This window comes from Wasmannia auropunctata, unplaced genomic scaffold (genome assembly GCF_000956235.1).
Source record: "Wasmannia auropunctata unplaced genomic scaffold, wasmannia.A_1.0 LD336001.1, whole genome shotgun sequence".
NCBI classification, from domain to species: domain Eukaryota; kingdom Metazoa; phylum Arthropoda; class Insecta; order Hymenoptera; family Formicidae; genus Wasmannia; species Wasmannia auropunctata.
Genome location: NW_012026889.1, coordinates 410,525 through 433,719, shown reverse-complemented (window position 1 = coordinate 433,719; position 23,195 = coordinate 410,525). Strand labels below are relative to the sequence as shown.

General features: G+C 37.2%; 1 protein-coding gene across 6 annotated transcripts in view; it reads right to left on the bottom strand.

Annotated features, from left to right (window-relative positions):
* The window catches only part of LOC105453221 (atrial natriuretic peptide receptor 1-like), a 97,813-nt gene that overhangs the window by 15,508 nt on the left and 59,110 nt on the right, over nucleotides 1-23,195 (bottom strand). For all 6 annotated transcript variants that reach the window (XM_011694986.1, XM_011694987.1, XM_011694985.1 and 3 more), the window contains 4 exons: nucleotides 14,990-15,066; nucleotides 14,630-14,721; nucleotides 4,541-4,690; nucleotides 1,933-2,125 (listed from right to left, as the gene is read on the bottom strand). In XM_011694986.1, coding sequence (XP_011693288.1) covers nucleotides 1,933-2,125; nucleotides 4,541-4,690; nucleotides 14,630-14,721; nucleotides 14,990-15,066 — 512 coding nt within the window. The remainder of the gene's footprint in view (nucleotides 1-1,932; nucleotides 2,126-4,540; nucleotides 4,691-14,629; nucleotides 14,722-14,989; nucleotides 15,067-23,195) is intronic.

Below are 23,195 nucleotides of genomic sequence, written 5' to 3'. Positions count from 1 at the left end.
AATAGTATAAAAGCATGTTCATGTAAAATTTGTTTTTTTTTTTAAAGTTGCACATTATAACATTATTACGTACGTATTCAAATATTATTATTTTTTTTGTATTGTGTGTATTTAAATATTACTATTTGTTTCAAGAAGCAGAAGAGAGCATTTTTACGCGTTAAATCTTTACGTAGAATATTTTTATTTATTTTAATTAGTTTATTTTAATGAGAATATTTTTATTAGTTAAATTATTTATTTCTATCCCCGTTATATTACATTTTCCGTTAAATAGATTAATTAGGAGAAAAAGGTGTCGGGCAAAAAGAAACATAAATAACACTATTTAACAAGAACGTTAAGATTTTAAGAAGTTCGTAACACCGGAGTGAAGTAAACGAATTAAAAGTGAGATATATTTTAATGCAGAAGTAGTTCGCAAAACACTGAAAAATGAGCAAAAGTGTTGCAGCTAGATGTGACGAGCAAAAAACATGTTATTTCTCGAAATGTCAGTTTGAAAAGATATGATATTTCCTGTCGATAAATATAGGTAGTTATAAAAAGAAGTTACGTACGTTGGTGAATTAGCAAGCGATGTGATATTAATGGAAAATTAATTATAATTTCTGAAGTTTATTTTTCAATAAACCTTCATAATATAAAATTATTGTTATAAAAATAAATCGCGGTAATGATTATTTAAAACATATGAAAGAGTATGAATAGTAAGTAGAGGATTATATTTAATTTTGATATTCAATATTCTAAAAAGCGAGGAGAGAGAGAGAGAGAGAGAGAGAGAGAGAGAGAGAAGAGAACGTTCAAGGGAGAAAGGGAAAGTTTAATCTGTAATTAGAGTAAAGTAATGGAGTTCAGCGAAACTTGCAGGGGGATGGGTGTACATAGTCAGAGTAATCATATGGCTATATTGCGCTGCACCGAGAGGTGCTTTTTAGACTGTAAAATTATAAAGACTTCTGAAATTAACTAAAATACTGGCGTTTTATCGGTTAAAAATTCCGTGCGGTTTCGTGCTCGCTTAGGTAATACAATTTTATTCCTATTATATTAATTAAATAATCTTGTGAAAGTGTCCCCTTTAAGCTCGGCAAGATGTCGCATTATCGCAAATTTATCCCATGGAATTCGTGTCACTATACATCCAACGCTTATATATACATATGTGTTTTACAGTTTTAATTGTAACGGTAAATTCATATATTTTATACGTGATTCTCACTATTCTGTCTATAATTTTCCTTAGGCGCATTTCCTGCACGTGAATATTACATAATAATTCAGATTCAAGTCCACGCGCGGTAATCGTGTTATTTTCATAGAAAATCGCTCTCTCGAGAAATCAAGGGCGATTTGTTCTCCGGAATTGCCGTGTTTCTTTCACCCTCTCCTGTCTCTTTGCCTCTTTCTCCCGTTGGCCTTAGCGGGTCGAACATCTCGCGATAGGCTCCAAATAAACGGCACGTGGAACACTTTGTAAATATAGAATCGAGGGATCTCCGAGTTTGGATCAATGAGAAATACAACGTGTTGGCTGAGCAATACGTTATTCCGGATGATCGTTTTACCCGAAGGCGGAACTGTTGGAAAAATGCGAGGAAGAGAGAGAAAGCGAAAGAGAAAGAGAGAGACAGTGATGAAGGCGAAGTTTCTTAATAGAAGAAGTCAGGTTCTCGCAAACAGAAAAACTCGTCGAAACGATGAACGCTTTGTTCAGCTTCGATAAAACTACGCCGGATAGAACTTGCGATATTGCGAGTGTGACGCCATCGGACGCGGATTGCGAGCGAAAGTTTATCGCCATTTCATGAGAGCCGACACCGTGACTCTCGCCGTCCCAGTTAAAATATTCACCCCCTTTCGACCGAGGCTTTAAATCATCTACATATTATGTCCCCGGGATACGCTTTAAAGCGGGTCGATACTTACCTTGTAAACGTCGAAGTTCTCGATAATGGAGTCGAAACACGTGTAGAGGTCGTTCAGCAGATCGACCACCTGCAGAGGCGTGCTCTCGGCCGACAGGCTCGTGAAGCCCACGATGTCGCTGAAGTAAATTGTCACTTGATCGTACGTCTCGGCGATTACGCTCTGCCCGAGGATCAACTGCGACGCCACCGATCTGCTCGCAGAAATAAACAAACACGTGCCTTTCATAGACGACGGTTAAGGGGAAAGGAAGTTTAAGGGACGCAAGTCCCGCAGAGGGATGACTGATTCCTAACGGCCGTTTCGGCTTAGCGGACCTGCAGAGCTCAATATATCGATCACATACATTTATGTATCATATACATACGTCTTAGCGCAATAAACATTTAAGGGAAAGTAGAAAGCAAGCTATAACTTAATTTAAAAGTAATGAGAAGAATTCAACACGTGTTCCACATAGATCAGGCAGGAGCTACAGCTTATTTTTTATTTATACTTCTCAATTAAAAAAAGAACAGACGATTTCTAGAGGGACATAATATGACGAGATCTCTACAGGGAATTTGTATGCTCGGGAATTTTTTACTTTTACAACTTGATGAGTTTATGTAAATTTTAAAATTTTTTATTAAAAGAAAAATATAAAGGTAATAATATTTTTCCTGATAAACCTTTTTGCATGGAATTTATTTAACTTTTTTATCAGAAACATTCGACAAATTTTAAAATTGAATTTCTAGAAGTTAATTAAAGGAAAACTATGTGCGCAACTAGTGGCATTTCTATTAGCCTTTAAATTTGAAAAATGGTTTGAAAACTTTAAAAAAGTTTTAATTCATATATGCTGCTTTTACAAGATTAAAAAGTCAGTATGCAGAGATATTATAACATATATTTATACAGACGTATAATTTGATGAAATGTTACGCTTAAAGGAATTAATTTTTCATGTCAAATTTGAAATTCCGTATGGGAATAAAAATCATTGCGTTGAAGTAAATAATAAGATATTGTTAACGTGCCTGGAAATTTTGTCATCTCGAAAAAGATCGATGTTTCAGAATTTCATGTCACCGTGTCATGTCACCGTATCGTGATGTGATATTGATAAAGTGTGACGCGATAGCGCACTAACTACATCACTGGCGTTCGACAAAAGAATTATCACTCACGAGCGGTGATAAAGTTTTTGAAGCTCTCAACAAATTTCCCTCGCACCTTGCTCTTCCTTTTATCTTCGTAAAGTTCATTAACGTTCGCTTATTTACTTGCTCGCTAAAAGTTATACGAGACATGTTAACCGCGCATACTGTAACGAAGTAGTTTCGTTTAAACGAGCATTTTTGGTATATGTACAATTTGTATACAGTTCTCTTTTTTTTTTGCCAGGATCTCAAGTGAAATGGTGTCGATTATTACCGCGTTGATATCGTCGCTTTCAATAGACTCTATCGCGAGTAAATATGTAAATTTTTAAGCAAACTTAGAAAATTTTGTTTTATCATGTCGTAATGAAAACATGATAATCACAATGCACGACGAATTTGCTCGGATCAACAAATTATTTTGAAACTTCTTACATTGTGCATTGCTCCAATTGTCGTTACGCGATCTTGAATTAAGACGACTCAGTTTCTACTAAATAATCATGTTGCAGTTCTACGGATTAGACTTCAATGGCGCTCTAATCATTCCGTTCCGTCCGATTTCTTATCGTCTCATTCTGTATGCACACTGACAAGTCTTTACTATTTTCAGATCAATTTCAATTTTACAATTATTTTAAACTTTCGATAATCTATCGGCTCGTCGCGCGAGCAAGCCATTCGATTCGACTGATTGTCTATTTTCCATATCACACCATTCAATTTCACGTCGTCTGTAACACGAAAGGATTCTTTCAATCGTTAATTTACGTCATGGCGCATTGTCGCACTTTGATGTAAAAGGCATTTGGTATATTTCGATTATTATTACTTGCATTTGCATTAATTAGCGATTAATATTCATCCGATAGGAAGAATCCTTGCGTACATTTGTATATTATATATATGTCCGACTGATTCATATCCGATTAAATTACCGTATGTTTCTAACAGTAAAGTCCGATAATAATTTAGATAATAATTCAGATGGAAAAATAGTACTGCATGTGTGGTACATACGGAAGCAAACAAAAAGTTAATTACAGCCAGTTGTGAGGGAAATTCAAATTTTATATGCAATTTAATGATTGAAGTTAGTAAAAGCATTTCTTTAAACAAATATTACAAAATTATTAATAGTAATAAAAGCTTTCGAAAAAAATTAAAATAAATTTTGAATCTACTAATGTAATGTAATGTATAACAAATATATGTGCTATATATATAATATATATATATATATATATATAAGAAATACATTTCAAATGTTGTGTTTCTTCGAGTTAGGGATCTCGTATTTATCCGTGTCTAAATAATTCGGCTATTTAAATATTTATAACTCCTCGCGAAATGAGGAAGGTACTTCAGACGGATTCTCCGCGGAAGCTCGCGGTAAATGTAACGACATCTCTTTCGTTCTTTCTAAGGGAAGTCCGTTTTATTCACGTTCCGCGAAAACTTACTTTGGTAGTAACTGGTAAAGAAGTTCCTCGCATTTACGTTTCTCCTCGAGGTAGTCAGCCGTGCGTTCCTCCACCAGCGTCTCTAAATTCGTGGCGTACTGCTCCATGCGGGATAGTAAATTGTCCAGGATATTGCTGCTCTCGTAGTCTCTGAAACACAGAGGAACGAGATACAATTCATATCTAATTTCGCATTTAACTTCGACATCTAAAGCAACGGAGGGGAAAATGAAATCGCAAAAAATCACTCTCGAATCACGGCGGAAGATATTAAATTGGATGTCCCGCGCGATCGGATAGCCAGACATCTGCAATTACGAACAATGAGAAGGAATTCTTCAATTTAATCCGCATCGCGAGCTAAATCAATATTGTTCGATCAGACGAGTAGTTATACGAGAAACGTTCACAGGTCGGATGCGTATAGAGGATAGGATAAACCATAATCGAGACAGCGAACCTTCGCAAAGGACAATTAATTCAATCTCCGTGTTTGTGGTCGGTCAAACGTAATATCCACATCATGCAGGTATGAGGGACCGATATCGAGAATTGTTTGAGATCATGATAATTGACTCTCGTGAGGGCCATAACCAAGATAATCACTTCGCTGAAGATGTTATAGAAAGTCAAGTTTTTCATCGATTACACGTGATCTTTGTGGTTCATAAAGGAGTAAATACGAGATCTGACGATGCGATTCAAAGGGGTAAATAGATTGTGCACGTGCATCAAGTGTATTATTTCGTTTTCTTATAATATTTCTTATAAACAATAGAGGAGACTGTAATAGAGAGAATTATTTCATTTAAATAATAGAGACAAATTTTCCGTTTGCGTATCTTGATTGCGTATCATAATCGTTTTGCATTTTTCCTATGTAATATTCTTACTTAATTCGATATAACTCACAACGTAACAAAAAAGACGTCCCATTCAAGGAAACTCTACACCTCTTTAGAGCGATGAAAATTACGCGAGAAAAGAAATACCGGTGGTCCACTGCATTTTAGAAATAACATCTCAACTGAGGCGTATGCAGCTTTGCTGCGGTATTAATGGGTTGCTTTTACTTTCAGTATTCTCTTTGATGCAAAATGTCAGGAAATCAAATAATGTTTTTGCTTCGCGCGAAGAGAAAATCACAAGGTATATAACAAGAAAATTTAGATAGATGACACGACAAAAGCAAATTACAAAATGAGTCGAAAAATCACTCATAAAAGATTACATATTAAATGAATGACAAATAGTAATAAAATAAATGAAGTAATAACAGATGTGTTTTGTAGGAAATAATTATTTTAGCATAATTTTAACAGAAAAATCATAATAATAATGATAAAAATAATGACCGTCATAATTTCCTTAAAATGTAACGAAGAGATTTTTGCGATGTGAAATTGCTTAGTGATAAGAGATACAGATAATTCGCTATATGGCTTCACCTATAGAAATACTGACTATTAGAGACCCATATCAGTCCAACATGCCAAGATTTCTCTTCGTTCACTTTCGTAGAAGAATGAACGGAATGGCTTCCGATGGTAAGGGGGGGTCTACTTCTCGGGTTATCAGGGAAGACTGACATAACACAACACGCATTCCAAGGAGGATAGTAGAAAGGGACGCGAGAAATATCGACATTCGCTAGAGTACCACTTAGTCGGCGTCAAACGTCATCTGTCGACATTTCCGCCGAATTTCGCGAGATAAAAATAATGACATTTCTTTAATAGAAATGTTCTCTACTATCCGCGATAAGTTTGCATATATGAATACAATTTTATCTGAGAATTATAACATAGAACGGTTCAAGGCTACCGAATCGATGAACAATTGTTCGTGATCTCGAAAGAATAGATATTTTTGAATAATGTGAAAATAAAAACGCGACTGTCTTTTATTTAACGAATTTTCGCAGTGATTACTAGGCCTGTTTTTTATAGCTGAACTGCTGCACTAGTTTATCTTTCTCTATCTACATTGGAAGAAGAAAGATAAACTCTGAACTAGTGTAGCCAGTTCAGCTATAAAAAACAGACCTAATATTATATTACATGTATGAATCGTTTATTCACAAAGAATAAACTCTATTTTAGAGAACTTGTGTAAAATAATATGTCACATAATTTCATATTCACTCGGCTCACTAAAATTCATGATGTTTTAGAGCTCACTTTGCAACGTTTTAAATAATAAGCAGCTTTATCGCGAAACTAAAAGCGAAGGTACACGGAAAAGATCATGTCCGTGTTTTATAGCCTTTATCTTTGTTATGAAAACTTTCGAAGGAATGTATAAATCGGCTTTCTATCTGCACAATAACGTGCGCACCATTTACTGGAAATTAGCAGTTCGTCCAATATCGGAAGGTTGTAGAATGTAGCGTCAAAAGAAAATTGATAAAAGATTTCTATACCTTCGCGGTTTTATTCAGTCTCGACAGTTTCATCAAAATGTTATTTTCACGGGCACATGAATTAATTAGGTCGATTAATTTTAGAGACAGTTATTTCCCCAAATCAAACAAAATTTTGATTAATAATAAATTTGTATAAAGTAATTGTTATATATATTATAAAAGCAAAAATTTTGAGTTTATAAATATGACAAATTCTTTAGCATTACGTTACGGGAATGATATCTCTTCCGTAATGATACGAGTATAATTGTTAAATTCAAATAACATAAAAGTGAGCTCATGTTTATTCAGGTCAGTATAAAATATATGGCATATAAAATGCATCTACTTTATTAATAATTACGGAACTAGAGGATTTAAACGTCGACGGGTTAATTTGTTGAACACGTTAATTATTCATATTGCTGAGCGCGCCAGGGCACTAGCAAGCCACTTTTTGCTCGACTTCACACAAGCGGTGAAATTCGGCCTTCCGCTTACAGAACTTTTCTGAGATTCTGAATAAATTTGCGAAATTAATGCGAACATTTCATTTTTTAATACCTACAGAATAATTGCGCGTGCAGATCTTCCTTTTCTCGTCTGACTTTTTTTTAATCTTTTCTTTATTTTTGGAGTGCCAGCAAACACTTCTCTCAAGTGATTTTACGAAGATTTATAAACGATTTTTTCTCTGTTTACAGAAATTGATATTTATGACCGTTTGGCATTTGTAGCAAAAACGAACAATTCCTTGCGGAGATAATGCATTTATAATTAATTAACGATGTGTTCGTATTGGTGAATAAACTGAAGTAAACAATTAAATAGTATAATCCTGTGAGATGGCAGGTAATATACATCTGATTATGATCAAATTGATATTATTTAGAATGAAATAGTATAGCAATTTATACATTTATTGTTTATTATTTTGCTTCGCGAGTTAATAAAAAAATGATATCGACGTAAATTTCTCCGTGCGTGGAATCCAAAACGGAGAACGAAGAAACCTTTTGCTTGCTCTGCTCGCAATTCGTGACTAGAATAATAAGCAAATTGCTCCACCATGTTTGTGGTACAGTCGCGTAATTTATGAAGCGGAAAATTTTGCGGGAAATATTCCTTTTTGGCGAAATGCGATATCCGGACTTTACATAAAATCTTCCAACTAACCGTAACATCGTTGCAGACAAATACCGAAATAATGGTAACGAGCACGAAATGTAAAAAAATTTGAGAGGTCAGAATTTAATAAGGTACTGCAAAATTGAAACGCAAATATTGTAATTTGTACGGTTATAATAACGATATATAATTTTTTTTTAATAGCGACGAAATTCTTCTTCACTGATATTGTTACGTAACTATTCTCTCGAAAGATTCGGAGAACTTGCCTTTCGGGAAACTTGCGTTTCACTTTGCGACCTTAACATCGAACTGGAAGCTTCAGCCGGGCCTGTTTGCGTAATTCTCTTACGAAATATCGAACGTAATTATCTTGCTCGATCTAGTTCTCGACTTGTAACGCGTAGCGCACGTGCGCTAACGTCAACGCCGGGCCTTCGAGCATAGTATAGAATGCACGTGTACGTAGCTGTGTAGGGAGTCACGCCGCATAATCGTCTTTCAAAGAGATGCCGTAACTATGTTAGCGTTGGAGAGATTGACGCGCGCCGTGCTTCAAAATGAAACGCGGATGCCATTATTCTAAAATAATTTTATGATAATGATATTCTCCGTCGGCGGCAATCGGCGCTATCAAAACTCTCTGTTAGAATATTAAAAACTAACTTCTAGCGAATAAAAAAATGAATAAAAAGTAATTCTAGAAATTCTGAGCATCCAGTCGACAGAGAAGATAATTTGAACAGAATATGCTCATTAATACTAATGACATTTTCTTCAAAGAGGAGTAACGATGCTTTTAAAAATAACGAGCCAAATAAACTACGATGAAATATGTATAGTTGAAGTTTTCTGTACAGTTTCGACTCACAAAAGCGAATCCTATCGTCAGCCGTGATGTTTTCGAAGTTACATGTAACTTGCCGATGAAGTTAGCGCGAACAACGTGTGTTACACGACATATATGGACGCAACAAAGTGACGTTTGGCATTATATAATAGTGAATAAAGTATAAACAGCGTGTACACACGCCAATGTATCAAGACCTTTACTTTGCGCGACTACTTTACTGATTCAAACCACAAAATTACATTAGTTGCATTATGATATTAAATGCGTTGTGCGCCTATTGCAGGTGAACAACTAATAAATTGTGAAAATCAAAGTCTACCAATTTTGCCAAAACGCAGTCGAATCTCCTTTCCCTTTATTAGGACGTACAAATATTACATTTCAATTAACGAAAGGTTTAATGGATCGAATACACACGAATCTGTTAGGTAATCAATCGGTCCTCTTTAAGCACATCAGTTTGACAGTCTCTGTAATGAAGTCGATGGGCACTCGTTTTTGTGGTAACTGTTAATATGTTAATCCATTAACAAAACGTTAGTACTGTGTATAAAAAGAATATTCTAGATTGATTCAAGAATATTTTGCCAATAAATTTTTTAAGAAATTTCTTGTAAAAATATTATCATTTGATTTTTCAACGTATGTATTTTTATCGTAAATACTTTTGTAAGTCTAGATCTTTGTAAAGCTTCTATTAAGAAATAATTAATCTTTTATTAACTTAAAGAATGAATTTTCGTTGTTATTTACTTATTTTCCGAACTTAATATAATTCCTGAAAAGTTTTTACGAGATAAAGTATCATGGCAATGAAATTCTTGTTAAAGAAAAATCAATTTCATATTTGAGAATACATAATTTATCTTTAAAATATTCTTATTTGTGCAAGAAAATTCATATTGCCTGGCATAGCCTGCGTGGTATGCACGCGATGAAATGAAAAAACAAATATTAATTTTCTAATCGCACACGGCTCAATATTCCATGATGACGTTATGAAATATCTTCGAGATCGATTTTATAGCTCGGGGAAATAATAGAGGAGACGAGTTTATAGCGGGCCTTCTTTGTGAAAAGATATTAGATATTCCTCTCTCGCGCGCGTACATTGCCTTCATAGAATATAATGTGATTTTTAATGTAATATTGGCACGAGTCATGCATAACGGCGTAAGACTTTTTACGCGGGAGTAAATCCTTGTCTTAGAGGACCCTTGTGGAGTCTAGAGATGAAATTCTTAAAAAAAGTTATTAAAAACACGCATGGCTTTTCTCGGAAATGAACGATATCAAGTTGCGCTCCGTAACCGTATCGTCTAATAATATCTTCACGGCATATACGTATGTATGCAAACTTAACTGAATTACTTTGTATAATTTAATATTAACTCTGTGTAATTTTTACGCTAGCAAGTACGAAAGAAATTCCATTTAGGTGCGACAAATGACGTCGCTCTTTTTTGCGTATTTTTTTCCACTTTTACCACAAACACTGTTTTCTCTTTAACTTTCTCTCTTAAGTTTTTTTTTCTTCATTTATCTTTTGATATGTCGCTCTTTTCTCTCTTCCTTTTTTTTGTACCATTCTTATCTCCATCAAGCTTTGAAATTAATTTTTAAGATTACGAGTTTCCATCTCTTTTTCCATCTCTGTTCCATCTTTCGGGCCTTTGGTCCTTTCTGTCGCACTAGTAATTTAATAACTCGTGTAAATGAAAGCAAAGAGACACGAGCGCACTCCGCGCCAAAAGATAGATATGAGCAAAAAATGTAATGAAAAAAAAGCATAGATCGAGTACGCGCACATATAGAATCATCGCTGTCGCAAGATACTTGTCTGACGCTTTGATAGCTTCCGATCAAAGGAAACGTTTCGTTGAAGTCCATATTTAATAATGATTTTTTTTCCTGGCCTGAATCTTCTGGCCGGACGGAAAAGGTACGTAACGATTTCACTTTAGAGCGGAGATAGCTAATCTTTTTGGCTCGCGTGCCATTTTGGAGGTTTCAAATCCATGTGCCATTGTACTGCAAGATTTAACAAAAAAGAGTCGTTCAGTCAGAAATATCAACCTAATGCCTTTAGCATAAAAATGAACAAAATGAACGCAGCCAGAGAGCGTAAGTATAAAAAGTAGGTTGGAGTGGTGTATGGCTGTTTTTTACTGCGTTTTTGTCATTTTTTAATTTTTTATTTTTTAATTTTTCTCTGACTGCAGTACGTGCTTTAGGCATGCTGCGTGCGAGTTGGTCCCTGTTTTCGAGCAATAAACGGCCTCGAGAGAGCTGTTCGATAATAAAAATTAACGGCGATATAATCTTCGCGAATTCAGCATTTCCGGCGTGCTGATGAACGGGGCGAATTTCGAGGACGCGCTATCGTCCGCTTTAATCTGCCGCTGCCAATCGCGCTATTCGTTGCAGCATTGAACACTAAAGCTGCTGCTCAATACCTCCCACGTGCTACGCGCACATTCGATCGCCTTTACACCGGGTATTCATTCGCGGTACGCAAGGCGGTACTTCAGGCGAATATACGTAGGGTTCGTTTTTACGCATTTCAAATGCGAGAGACCATCGCGGAATAGGAATTCTCGCAATATCACGTAAGCGTGATTCTCTACGCGGTGGAAAATTCTTCTGGAGAATGCGCGCGCGTATAAAAACTCATAAAACGTTTTTTTTTAAATATACGAGTATTAAAAAGCGCAGTTTCGCATTGAATATTAAAAAGTATAATTCACAATTTATTTCTCGATTATTAATCCCAAATAACGTAGCCCTCTATTTCCGAGCAGACTTCGCGAAATGGAGTCAGTTTGCTCTCGTGTTGAGAACAGTTCTAAATCGTTACTTAATATTCTGCTCGTGTATTATGTTTCCGAAACAATGCGCTTATCGGTCGAGACAGAGTAAATAAGATTTTATCGTATATTGAAACATTTTGTGATATCATTCTAACGTTCTCATTTGTTAGCGTTATAATTCGTCCTACGTGAAATTGAAGAATACGAAATATTATGATCATTATAAGCTCTTATATTACCATAACGTTTTGTATAAACTGCTTAACTTTATACGAACAATCGACACATTAAATGTATGATAATAATATACATAACGATGCGCATTTATTTATAGATTGTGTGCAACATCGTATATCTGTGTATATGCATTATTTTTCCTGAAAATAGCTCTGACGTTAATTAACAAAAAATGCAGGTGTGTCGTCGTGAAGTTGTATTAAAAGTAAAAGTTGTAAGTTCAAATATACGCGTGACGCAATATGAAGCTTTCAATGGATATAACCATACATTAATTTTTTCATTTTAAAATATTATACATCAATGATAGATTTCAAAATAACAAATTCAGGATTGATAATGAAGATAAATAAAAATTGATAAAAATATCTGTTTTTCCAGTAAAAATATTTTAGACTAATAAAAAATTGCTCTTAGGCTTTGAATTTTTTGTTTTGTTTTAATATCCTGTATACAGAGTCTGATTGTTAGTAAATAAGCTTTAGAAAGTTTAAAGGGATTGTCAGAGTAATGCAATTGTAGGTATGTATCTCTGAGATGTTACGGCTTTGGAACTTTAGTGAACAATATATACATCAAACGTTAGCTTAAATAGAACATGTTTGGTTGAATGATGTGATATTTTAAGTTACGTTTAATAAAATTGTGCTGGATAATATTATAATATTGAATATTAATTTTAATATTAAGTATGCCACGTGTACAATATTAAGAATAAAGAAACGAAAATGTAAATGTACTTGATATCATGGATTGTTCAATTTCGTAAGGATAAAATTTTTTCTTTGCATTATTTTCCTAAATAATGCGGATAAAAACTATAATATATATTGTCTATAACATGTATAGGTATTGAAAGTAATACGCTTTATGAATTGTATATTAAAAATCAACAGTTTTAACGATTTTTACGAATATATGGTCCTCGAATCCGCAAAATTCTCACGAAAGTCAATCACCGGGCGCCAACGTTGGTCCAATTCACCAGTCATATGGATTATATCGAAAATGAAAATAAAAATTGTCGAGTGCTTCGATAAAACTACGTCAAAGTTAAATGAGATCGGAAGCTCTCGATCAAATGCGGCGACGAGCCGTCAATCGAAACAGCCGTCCGTCCGAAGATATTGAACGAATGTCGATTGAATTGCCTATGAGATTGCAGAATTCTTATTTGACGTAGATTCCAAGCGCGCGGTATGGAAACGTGATGAGAAAAATTATGCTTATAGAAATTATGCAAAGCAGGGATCTCATTTTCTTATGTCGAGCTTTCTCTCTCTCTCTTTCTCTTTTTCTCATTCTCTATTCTTAATTCACATTTTCCCGCAGAATTACCGCTGACTTTCGTCAGACGATCGAGTGTAAATCGTACCATTTTCTTTAGATGATATGCTCGTTTCAATTTTTTGAAACCTGCTCTAAAAAAAAAAGATAATCTCACGACTGATTCAGTCGCAAATTTGTATTTCCGAGAAAAGCCAGCGGCATCCTTCGTCTGCAGGCGCAATTTTTCCCGGAGAGAAGGTCGAACGACTGCTTCGATGATCGATTGCCGGTGACACGGTTCTTTCGATTTTTTTTTCTTTCAGCTTGTTCTGCCTCCCCCAGTCTCTCACCGTCTTTTCCGCTTATTTCTCGATTTTCTGTTCCTCAACGGAACGCGCTCAACCGTCCGGAAGCCATTCTCTTTCATGTGCAGTTATTGACCTACTGAATTACCGTGTGCCTAGACTCGACGATGTACTCTTTCACGGATATGAGATGATGCACAACGCCTGGAAGGTCGACAACTATGCCAATATCTAACGCAGAGAGAGAGAGAGAGAGAGAGAGAGAGAGAAAGAGGCAAAAGGAGGTGACTGCCCGCCTTTACGATATAGAAGAAAAAGACATACTCGTAGAGATATCGCGAGCTCTGCTCTCAGCGACGCTTTATGTCGGCTTCTACAATGGCCCGTACAATTTGCCGGCGTTGAATACGAACGACGCTGTTCTACACGATATATACCGGAGATCGCAGTCAGCCATTTCTCAATTCGTTCGACCTGAATCTCATGTTTCTTCGTGCCGAAGACGCCGCGCGGTCGCGTTCAGCGTCCGCGCAATTATAGGTATATACGATCGTCATCGTTGATTCCGAACGTTCGTCGGGAAATCGTCGTCGTTATCGACATTTCCGACACGTCGACAACTCGACGTAAACGTAACAGCGAATCCGGTAGAAATCCGACGAGACGGAAATAACGTTAGACGGGGAGGGACAATACCTCGATGACGCAGTTAATGCATTCTCCTGATAGTTCGAACGTTATTCCGAGTTTTACAGCTCCGCGCGCTCGCATTACATCCCGGCTCGAGGTTTATCGGTATTCTAGGGGAAGATATACGCACTTTTTTTTTCCTATCACAATCTCACGATGTCCGCGCTAGCGCGCTAGCTCGCGCCTCAACGCCGGCTTTTAGCTTAATGAGAGAATGGGTTATTAAAATTCACTCGGGATTTTCCGTTTTAAGTTCGCTGCACACGTGACGTTTCCGGCGTCGACGTGGACTTGATTTATAATTAGGAACGCGCGACTTATAAATATCGCAATCTGTAAATCGCAATATTACGCTGAATGGCGTAAAAATTTTGCCGAGGGAAATTTACTCACTTATTAATTTTACGAATCGTCTGCTTGAGCGCCGGAAAATCCGGTCGGTCCGCGGCATCCTGCGCCCAGCATCGTCTCATTAGAGTAGCTACCTGTAAAATGAGATTCATCTTGTAAATTTATATTCCCTTCCTCTTTGAAAATGCATTTCAAACAAGGTAACGGCTAATAATAGTAATAATACATAATGCGTAAATAATATGTCGAATAATATGAATATTTTATGATAATGTTGCGATTGATTATGCTAATGAACGGCGCACTAATTATCATGTGCGGATAAATCTTATATCGTCGTATTGGGTATAAACATGAATATGCGAATACATTTGAAGCATTTGCCTTTTTAATGGTATTTACCTCTTCTTCAACGGAAGCATCGTCGATTACAGGCCTTAGGGGTGAACCGCCACCTCTTCTGACACCTTCTACTATTTCTGCAACAGAGACAGAAGCGTGTCGCGTGGTATCAAAGTTCACAGGGCAATGTAAAAGGATCTCCTCATGAAAAAGAAGAAAAAGAAAGTAGAAAGAAAGGAAAACGGGCGCGGAAAATAATCCGCCCGTTGGGCGTAAAAATATCGATTGCAACTGGCTATACAGGCACACAGGTGGTAACGTGTTAAAAGACAGTCGACGTAACGCCGCGAGGTATTCCGCTGTGTTGCAATTACTCAGAATTGGAACGTCCGCATGCAATCGCGCGCGAAACCACTTTTATCCACGGCTCAGTGGTGCAGCCCGCGCTTACGTCAGACGACGATGTGTCCGCCTAGCGCGCGGAACTCTCTCCTTCGCGTCCGCCTATCGCAGGCGTGCTTCACCACTGTCCACGTATTCATTCTAAAGAGCTACAAATTTTCCGTTGACCGTTTGATCTTCTCGAGTGCAGCGTCGCTCGTATCGATTTATTGTAGCGTATGTCTAACCCGCGTGAGAATTTTTCCAATAAGATATATTTACTGACTGACGTAGACATCTCGGGGCATCAACGAACCGTGAAACTACAATACGAAGGTCTGTATTATTGGGAATAATTATTTCTGTCGAAGATGACAGAGCGAGAGAGAGAGAGAGAGAGAGAGAGAGAGAGAGAGAGAGAGAAAGAGGAACGAGCCGGATCTATGAATATACTTAAATGTCTTCTCTCTGCTTATATAAGGCACAATTTATTCCTATCTCGCGATATGGATTTTTTTTTACGGTAGGATTATACAATGATGAGCGTTAAATTATCGAACGTAACTAGCGGGAAATATGACAGAATCATCGGCTAGATAGAACTGTAAAATGTAACGGCATTTGCGGGCGGCCACATAATCATCAATAATACGATCTGCGTTTCCGGTCACGTATTTGGCATACACCAATTTCATCGCAGGTAGAAATCATGTCGAAAAGGGATGGAGATCAGCTTACAATAACACGTCCACACATTTACGTTCATGCCGGAACTTTCACCCCGGACTGACGCTGGCATATCCGTTCCATAAAATCGCGGAATTAGTTTAAACGGTTTTCTGGTGTAAATGTCAATACGCGAGAAACGAATTGAGGTAAAATCGACAAAGGGAGGGACTAAATGTATCAATGATAACAGAATTTAGTTCTCTTTTGTAACTTTTACGTACAAAGAAGCGAAAATAGAATTTAACCATTGCAGTAACTTCTTTTTAAATAAAAGCAGTCTCGTTATTTGATCATCGGACTGTATATGAAATGTATGAAACGCAAGATAGCTTTTACAATTAAAAAACGATTGAATCATTTATTTATAATAACGGTTAATTTATATTTTTACTTTTTCTGCTTTAATTATTATCGCTTCTTTAACCTTATTCTTTTTCTATTTGCATTTATAATTTTATTTGAAATATTGATACGCTCTTACACGAGCAATATTGAAATAATATAACAAATAATAGACTCGAATGGAAATTATATGAAAGCCCTTGATTTGAATGATATTCCGTGGTCCACGCGAGAAAGGAAATATGTGTAAGCAGTACTTCCAACGAGAATCCCAAATATAGAATCTCCAAATAGATTTCAGTTTGATTTCTGTACGTTATATAGCATCGTACGTTACGCTCCTTGAATTCTCGAAATGAAAAATTCCGCTAAATTAATGACAGAATTTTTGTAAAAGGAAAATAATAAACAAGGAAATTTGAAGAGACTTAAAAGGGAAATAATAAATAAGTAAAGAATATTTTTTTATAAATCAATAATTACATATCTTTTCTAAAAAAAAGGCATGACATCGATACTCGCGTCTTTCAAAGTATTGTTGTCGCTTTTCCGCGACGCCGATTGTTGTCTCGCAGCGGTTACTTCGTGAGCGGCTGTCATGGCATATTTTAACAGTTGTGTGTACTGAGGTTGATAGAGTGTATAGCAAATATACCAAAAAGTGAAAAATGATAAAAAGCGCGCGCGGAGCGCGCATTTGTAATGCTATAGCGTAAAAAATACATATAATCACAATAATAATAATAATGATAATGCACATTTCAATTATTAAAAAGTTTATAATATATATATGGATGTGCGCGTGTGTCGCAAAGTATAACTAACGCAAATTAAAATAGATGAAATATGTTGACGTTTATTAGAAACAATATCTAAAAGTTCAATGAAATTTAGTGAAAAAAAATGGCCAAAAAGTGAGGTATTTTTGTACTATTCTATTTCAATCACTGCCTAGCAGGACATTGCGTTTTTTATAAAATTCCTCTTCGACAACGAAAAATCGACATCGATTTGTAGCGTGTACTGTCTAAAATATCCCTTGATGAAATATTTCAAAACTCGTAAAAACCCACGACGTCACGAAGTTGTCTATTTTTATCCGGGAAGGGTTAATATCAGGTGTTATATTCCGACGGAATTCTCTATTCTCAGGAGCCGGAAAACGGTCGTGGTAACGCTTATGGTATAATTGATTGGGTATCGAATTCGATCGCACGGCTACGGGAAACCGGAATCCGCTGTCGCGCGCCAAGGACAACGGACACGTACTGTGCCTGTAGACGTCCTCGAGGTACAGGCTGCAGGACTCGCAGTTGAGGGTGCAGTGAGGCCTGCGGACCTCGAGCAGAGGACTGACGGCCCTCCTGGGGCTGGTCCCGCCGTCGGGACTCGCCCCCGACATCTGTGGCAGGGTCAGGCTGCTCGTGCTCGAGGCGTTACTCCTTTCCGCCATTCTGTCTTCGTCCTCGAAGAGCCTGGCCGTCGATCACGGGAGAGCCAAACTGCCTCGCCGGACAGCCCTTGAAAATTTATTCCGTTGCGATATCGGATCTTTCCTCCTCCGTTTCTCGTCTCTTCCTCACTTAACTCGCGCACGTGCACGTGCACGCGTGTGCAGTGCAGTGCAGACACGCACGGCGCGAATGTATTGTACTTCCGCCGAGTCGGCATACCCGATAAAAATTTATACGATAGATAGTATTTTATATAATCCGCGAATATATACATTTTCAAATTCAAGATGGTCTTCCGCGCGTTCCGCGAAATTTCGCGGTTGAACAATCTGCATGTGGTACACCATGCGGAAAAAAATTCGCTCGTGAATATCGCTTTTTGACGGATGGAAATTGTCGGAAAGCGTTTCCCGATCATTGTGGCATGCGATGAAAAAGGGAAATTTAAATGCAGACAGAGAAGAGACATTTTATTATACTCTTTGGAGCACGTTATCGAGAGCAAATATATAGATACAAATTATGTATTACCGTGATTCATATGTATATCACATTTTTATATGGTAGTTCTGCTGACAATTTGCATAAATAATATCTAAAATCCAAGTATATATTTTTTAAAGATATTTAGATTTAAGATATAAAATCTAACGCTAATGTTTGAATCGAAATATTCATATACATAAATTTATATCACGTTTCTCGCAGTTAATTAAGTATGTTATCTTATCACACGCATAATAACGTGTATTTTATTGTGTTTATCTCGGATATCTGGTGCAACAAGCATTTTATCCAGAATTAATTTTCATTTACCGTTTAGCTTGCAAGAGAAAGTGGAGTGTAGTCGATGTATTGCGTAAACAGTATCTCTGCAAGCTATTTACCATTCTTCTTTCAAGTGTGTATTTATCTTTTTCCGTTTAAAAACACGCGTATTTTACAACGAGCTAAAATAATATTTATTAGATATCGGTCCCCTCCCCCGTTAACGCATTTTATTTTATTTTTTTAATTGCATTAAAACTTCAAAACTTAGTTGCCGTTATTGTAATTGTTTATTGTTACTCATTGATATTTCTACAATTAGTTTCTGCAAATAATAATATAAATAATAATTATTATAACAATTAGATTAATTGACAATTATAATAAGTAAATGGAATTTCATTAAAGGATTAGCCACACATTTCCATAAAAAGATCTAGTTTTATCAAAATATATATCTAATAACAATATCTAATGCAGAACAAAAATTATATCACGACACGTATAATTCCTGAATAAAATGCCAATTTCGTGCTAAATCGATTTCGAGTAGAAGTTACATTACAGAGCCTAATGAATGAAGCTATCATCTGGAAGCTTTCCTCGAGGAGCGCTCGAGGTTAAAACAAGTACGATGAGCATCTTAAAGTTTAATTCGCGTATAACGATATTACGGTCGATTTATTCGATGGAATTTCGTTGAAAAGTTACATCCTGATGGCCTTGGATCGTCGTGCTTGACTTTGATTTCTTTCCCCTTTCTCAACCCCCTTTCCGACGTCGTTATCTGGTCGTTTTACGATCAACGACCCTGTTTTCGTCCGAGTTCACGAGTTCACGCTTTCGAAATTTCGCCGAGAGACGTATCAATTTCCGCAATCACAGCCATTAAATCGAATTACACCGTAATCTCCGTTTAACGATTCCTCGTCTCAAGATATATCCAAAAGTAAAAAAAGGATACATTTCTAGTATAGTATTTTTTGCTTAAATAAAATAATAAGACTGAGAATTGCTGAAGATTACCGAGGATAATTGAAAATTAATAAGAAAAAAAATTAATTCCCGGAAACACAAATTCGAAAATAAAAAGTAACGAACCGCTTCGTTGAAACGTCAAATGCAAATAGTTATCTCCACGGCACGTAAGGCAAAAAATTTCTCAGGGAATTACTCGGGCGGGCTATTCGATCCGTTTTTAAGGTCTAAGTGACCCATAACCCGCGGTCTCTCTTTCGCCTTACCGGGATTTTGCCGCATTAGGGAAACACTCGCGCTTATGTCGGCCCATATCCCGGTGGCCGGGTCCACCTCGGATCTTTGTCTTCCACTTCCACTGACCCCATTAAACTTTATCCTACTGCAAACACCGATTTTAACTTTCCAACACCATTATCACCACACGACACCGCCGTGTATCTTCCATAGGACGCGCGATTCGCAAATCGTTTCGTAGAACGAGGAAATTGTTTCGTTCGTGTTTCGTGTCGTCGTTTTGCCGGCCCCCGAAAAATGCCTCGCGGAATTAATGACCGCGAGCCACGAGCTCGTAACCTCGATTCCGAGTAAATTAGCACGAATAATGCTTTTCAACGGTTATTCCGCAGGAAATAAAGTCGGAACGCTTTGCGAGTGACATATATACATGACACAAGGAGCTCAACATTAATGTCGATATCGATACTGAATATAATCGTTATATATAACGCGTATGTAGGTATATAACGCACATTTATTTCTCGGCTTACTTCTCGCTCGGTTTATGCAACAGAACACCTAAATATTAGTATAGAACAGTACGTAAAAATTCAAATTTAAGATCTTGCATATTTTTTGATTAAAAATTTTTTTGCGGAAGACATTTAAGTGATTCTAAGCCTGAAACTGATATCTTTATTTAAAAGATAGAGGAAAAATAAAAATTGTATTTTTTTCTGAGAAATACGTTTCCATCACGGTCGCATAAACAAGAATTGCGAAGGGGGGAAACTTCGGAAATAAGAAAAAAAGCAAGAGCGTGTGTGAAAGCGACAAAAAGAGAGACACTGAACCTACATTCCAATTTCGCACTGTTGCAAGCATGCAGCGCAACAGGACAATAAAACGATCCGTCTATCGCGACAAAAACGTTCCGGAGCGCGGTGTGTAGAATAGAAAAAAAATAAAAGTCACGTTCGTACGACGGTAGGAAATAGAGGCGGAAATAAAAGGCTGCGAAGGGCTGCAGCGTGCACGGCCGGTGAACTCGCGTAGGAAATGTAGCGGAGCGCGAAACGGGTCGTTTACGACGCTGTCTGATCGGTTATGCGATCTATCACTTGTCGGATTACCACGCGCGCTACCTCCCGTCGAGTTTCTCTCCTCCTCGTGCTGTCAGCAAATCGTGCTCACTTTAGCAGATCAAACCGCATCGCGCGTGAAGCAGGTGTGAAGTTAAATCCACCAGTGATTCAAGTAAATGATTGATCCGACTCGCTAATACTCGTAACGAACTGAAAAACACCGTTAATGTATCTTTGATCCGCGATCTTTACACACTGTCAGCGGTTTACTTTTGTATTACAGAAAGGACCACTATTTTCTCTAACATTATGAGAAATTTTCTCTCACTACGTCATCAAGGAGTTGCTCCAACGCAATCGGAAACTTTTTTCTATCTAATGAAAGATCTTCCCCCCAAAAAAATCGGAATTTCCTTCAATAAAGTTTCTTTCTTCCTCTACCCTTCCCTTTAGGGAATTAACTTTCTTTAGCGGGAGAACTTTAATACACAGACGGAACTCCATTCAGCCTACTGGGGGGGGGGGGGACCTCTAACATGGTCAGTGGCCTCTTTCCCTCTAACACGGTCACCGGAATTTATTTCCGTGCGCTGTTTTTCCTCACGTTCCGTGATGCAACGGTAATTGCTTCCGCGCGGTTGTAACGCGGATATTACGGAGGTGCGTCGACCCGGTGCGGCAGCGGTCTTTTCGCACTCGGAATCGATACCGACGCCGTTTAACCGGCGATATTATACGGTGGGTAAATCACGCGACAAGATCAATTTTGCGAACAATCCGATGGATTCCGACACGTTTGTGTGGTTACACGTAACTTACGAAAAAAAGAGATAGAGAAAAAGAGAGAAAAAGAGGAAGAACACAGCGCGTTGTTTGCGCACGTTATCGGGTATGCCGCTCGCCGAAAGATTTCTTTTTTCCGTTTTAAAACAACACCTACGACTCCGCTATTAGGCCGTAGACTTGGGCATAAGTGATGCCCGATGATTTCACGCGTCGCCGACGAGAATATGTTTTTTTTTTTGCGCCGAGGTGAAAAATGGATGGATGGAGAGAAAGAGAGCGATAACGTGAAGAGTCTCGGCGGAGCGCGCGCGAGAGTCGTGTGCGTTCTGGGACGCGTGAGAGCTTCGACTGAGCTTTCGGACCTCGCTTCGGCATGCTCCTATGGAACACCTCGCGACATTCCATTCCGCGGATCGATTCTCGCGGCCGGTTGCCGGGAGCTTGCGAGCTTGTGCGAGAAAACTCCGTTACCGATCGCACGAGCAGCCATCGGTCATTCGGGGGTTGGAAATGGCGAGCTTCGGCGGTAAAGCTCAAGTTACCCCGATCAGTATTACCGGAAAATTCGGTATCTGTTATACTCGATATCGATACGAATATGTTGGACGCGCGTTTGGTCTTTTGAAATAATGTTGGATTCTTACAAGTTTCGTTAATCGAGCTTTATCATCATCTGGTCAATACTTGATAAGATATCGATATAATAAATAAAATTATACTGGAATCTTTTGATTGTGTACATTTTACAGATTAATTATTTCTGCATCTTTATTTCACGTATTAAAATTTATCGGCATTTTTTGCAAAAATAGATTTTCCAACTTTACGCATTCAAATTTGGATAAAAAAAACTTGGCTGATTATCGAATAATAATCTATAATTTTATATTACAGTTTTAATTATATAAAAATATACATGCAATTTTTGCGAGACGATTGACACTTGTGACAATTCGTTCTGCAGAAATCGACTGATGGTAACACTATCTGAATTTTAATGAAAGCTTGCAAGCTCATCAGAAACAAGGAGATTGATTTTGACGAGCTTTCTTGAAAAGCTTTAGCAAGTAATGATATCCGACGGCCGATAAAACGACGATCGAAATTTCACTTATCAGCGGAAATAAAAAGCTCCCTTTGAAAAATTGATTGTGAAACTAATGAAACGTACAAATAATTTAGTGTTGCATTTTTGTTCTCATAAAAATTGCATAAGATTACATTAAATGCCATTAAATTAATAACTTTTTGACAATGATTTTTCTCATTCAATTAAATCTTCAAAAGGAAATATTCATGATTAATGTCCTACTTTTAATAAATCGCAGAAATAGCAAGTTTTTGAAATAACCTCGCAATATACAATACCTGCAATTTTGCATTGAAAAATCCCATAATTTCGATATATGCTTCGCGTATCGTGTTAATTATGAATCGAGATCACGTCGGCTTTTTGTTAAAATCTACAAGATTACCGCCAGCTAAATTGTAACATGTGAACTATCATCACAAATCGCGTCACGC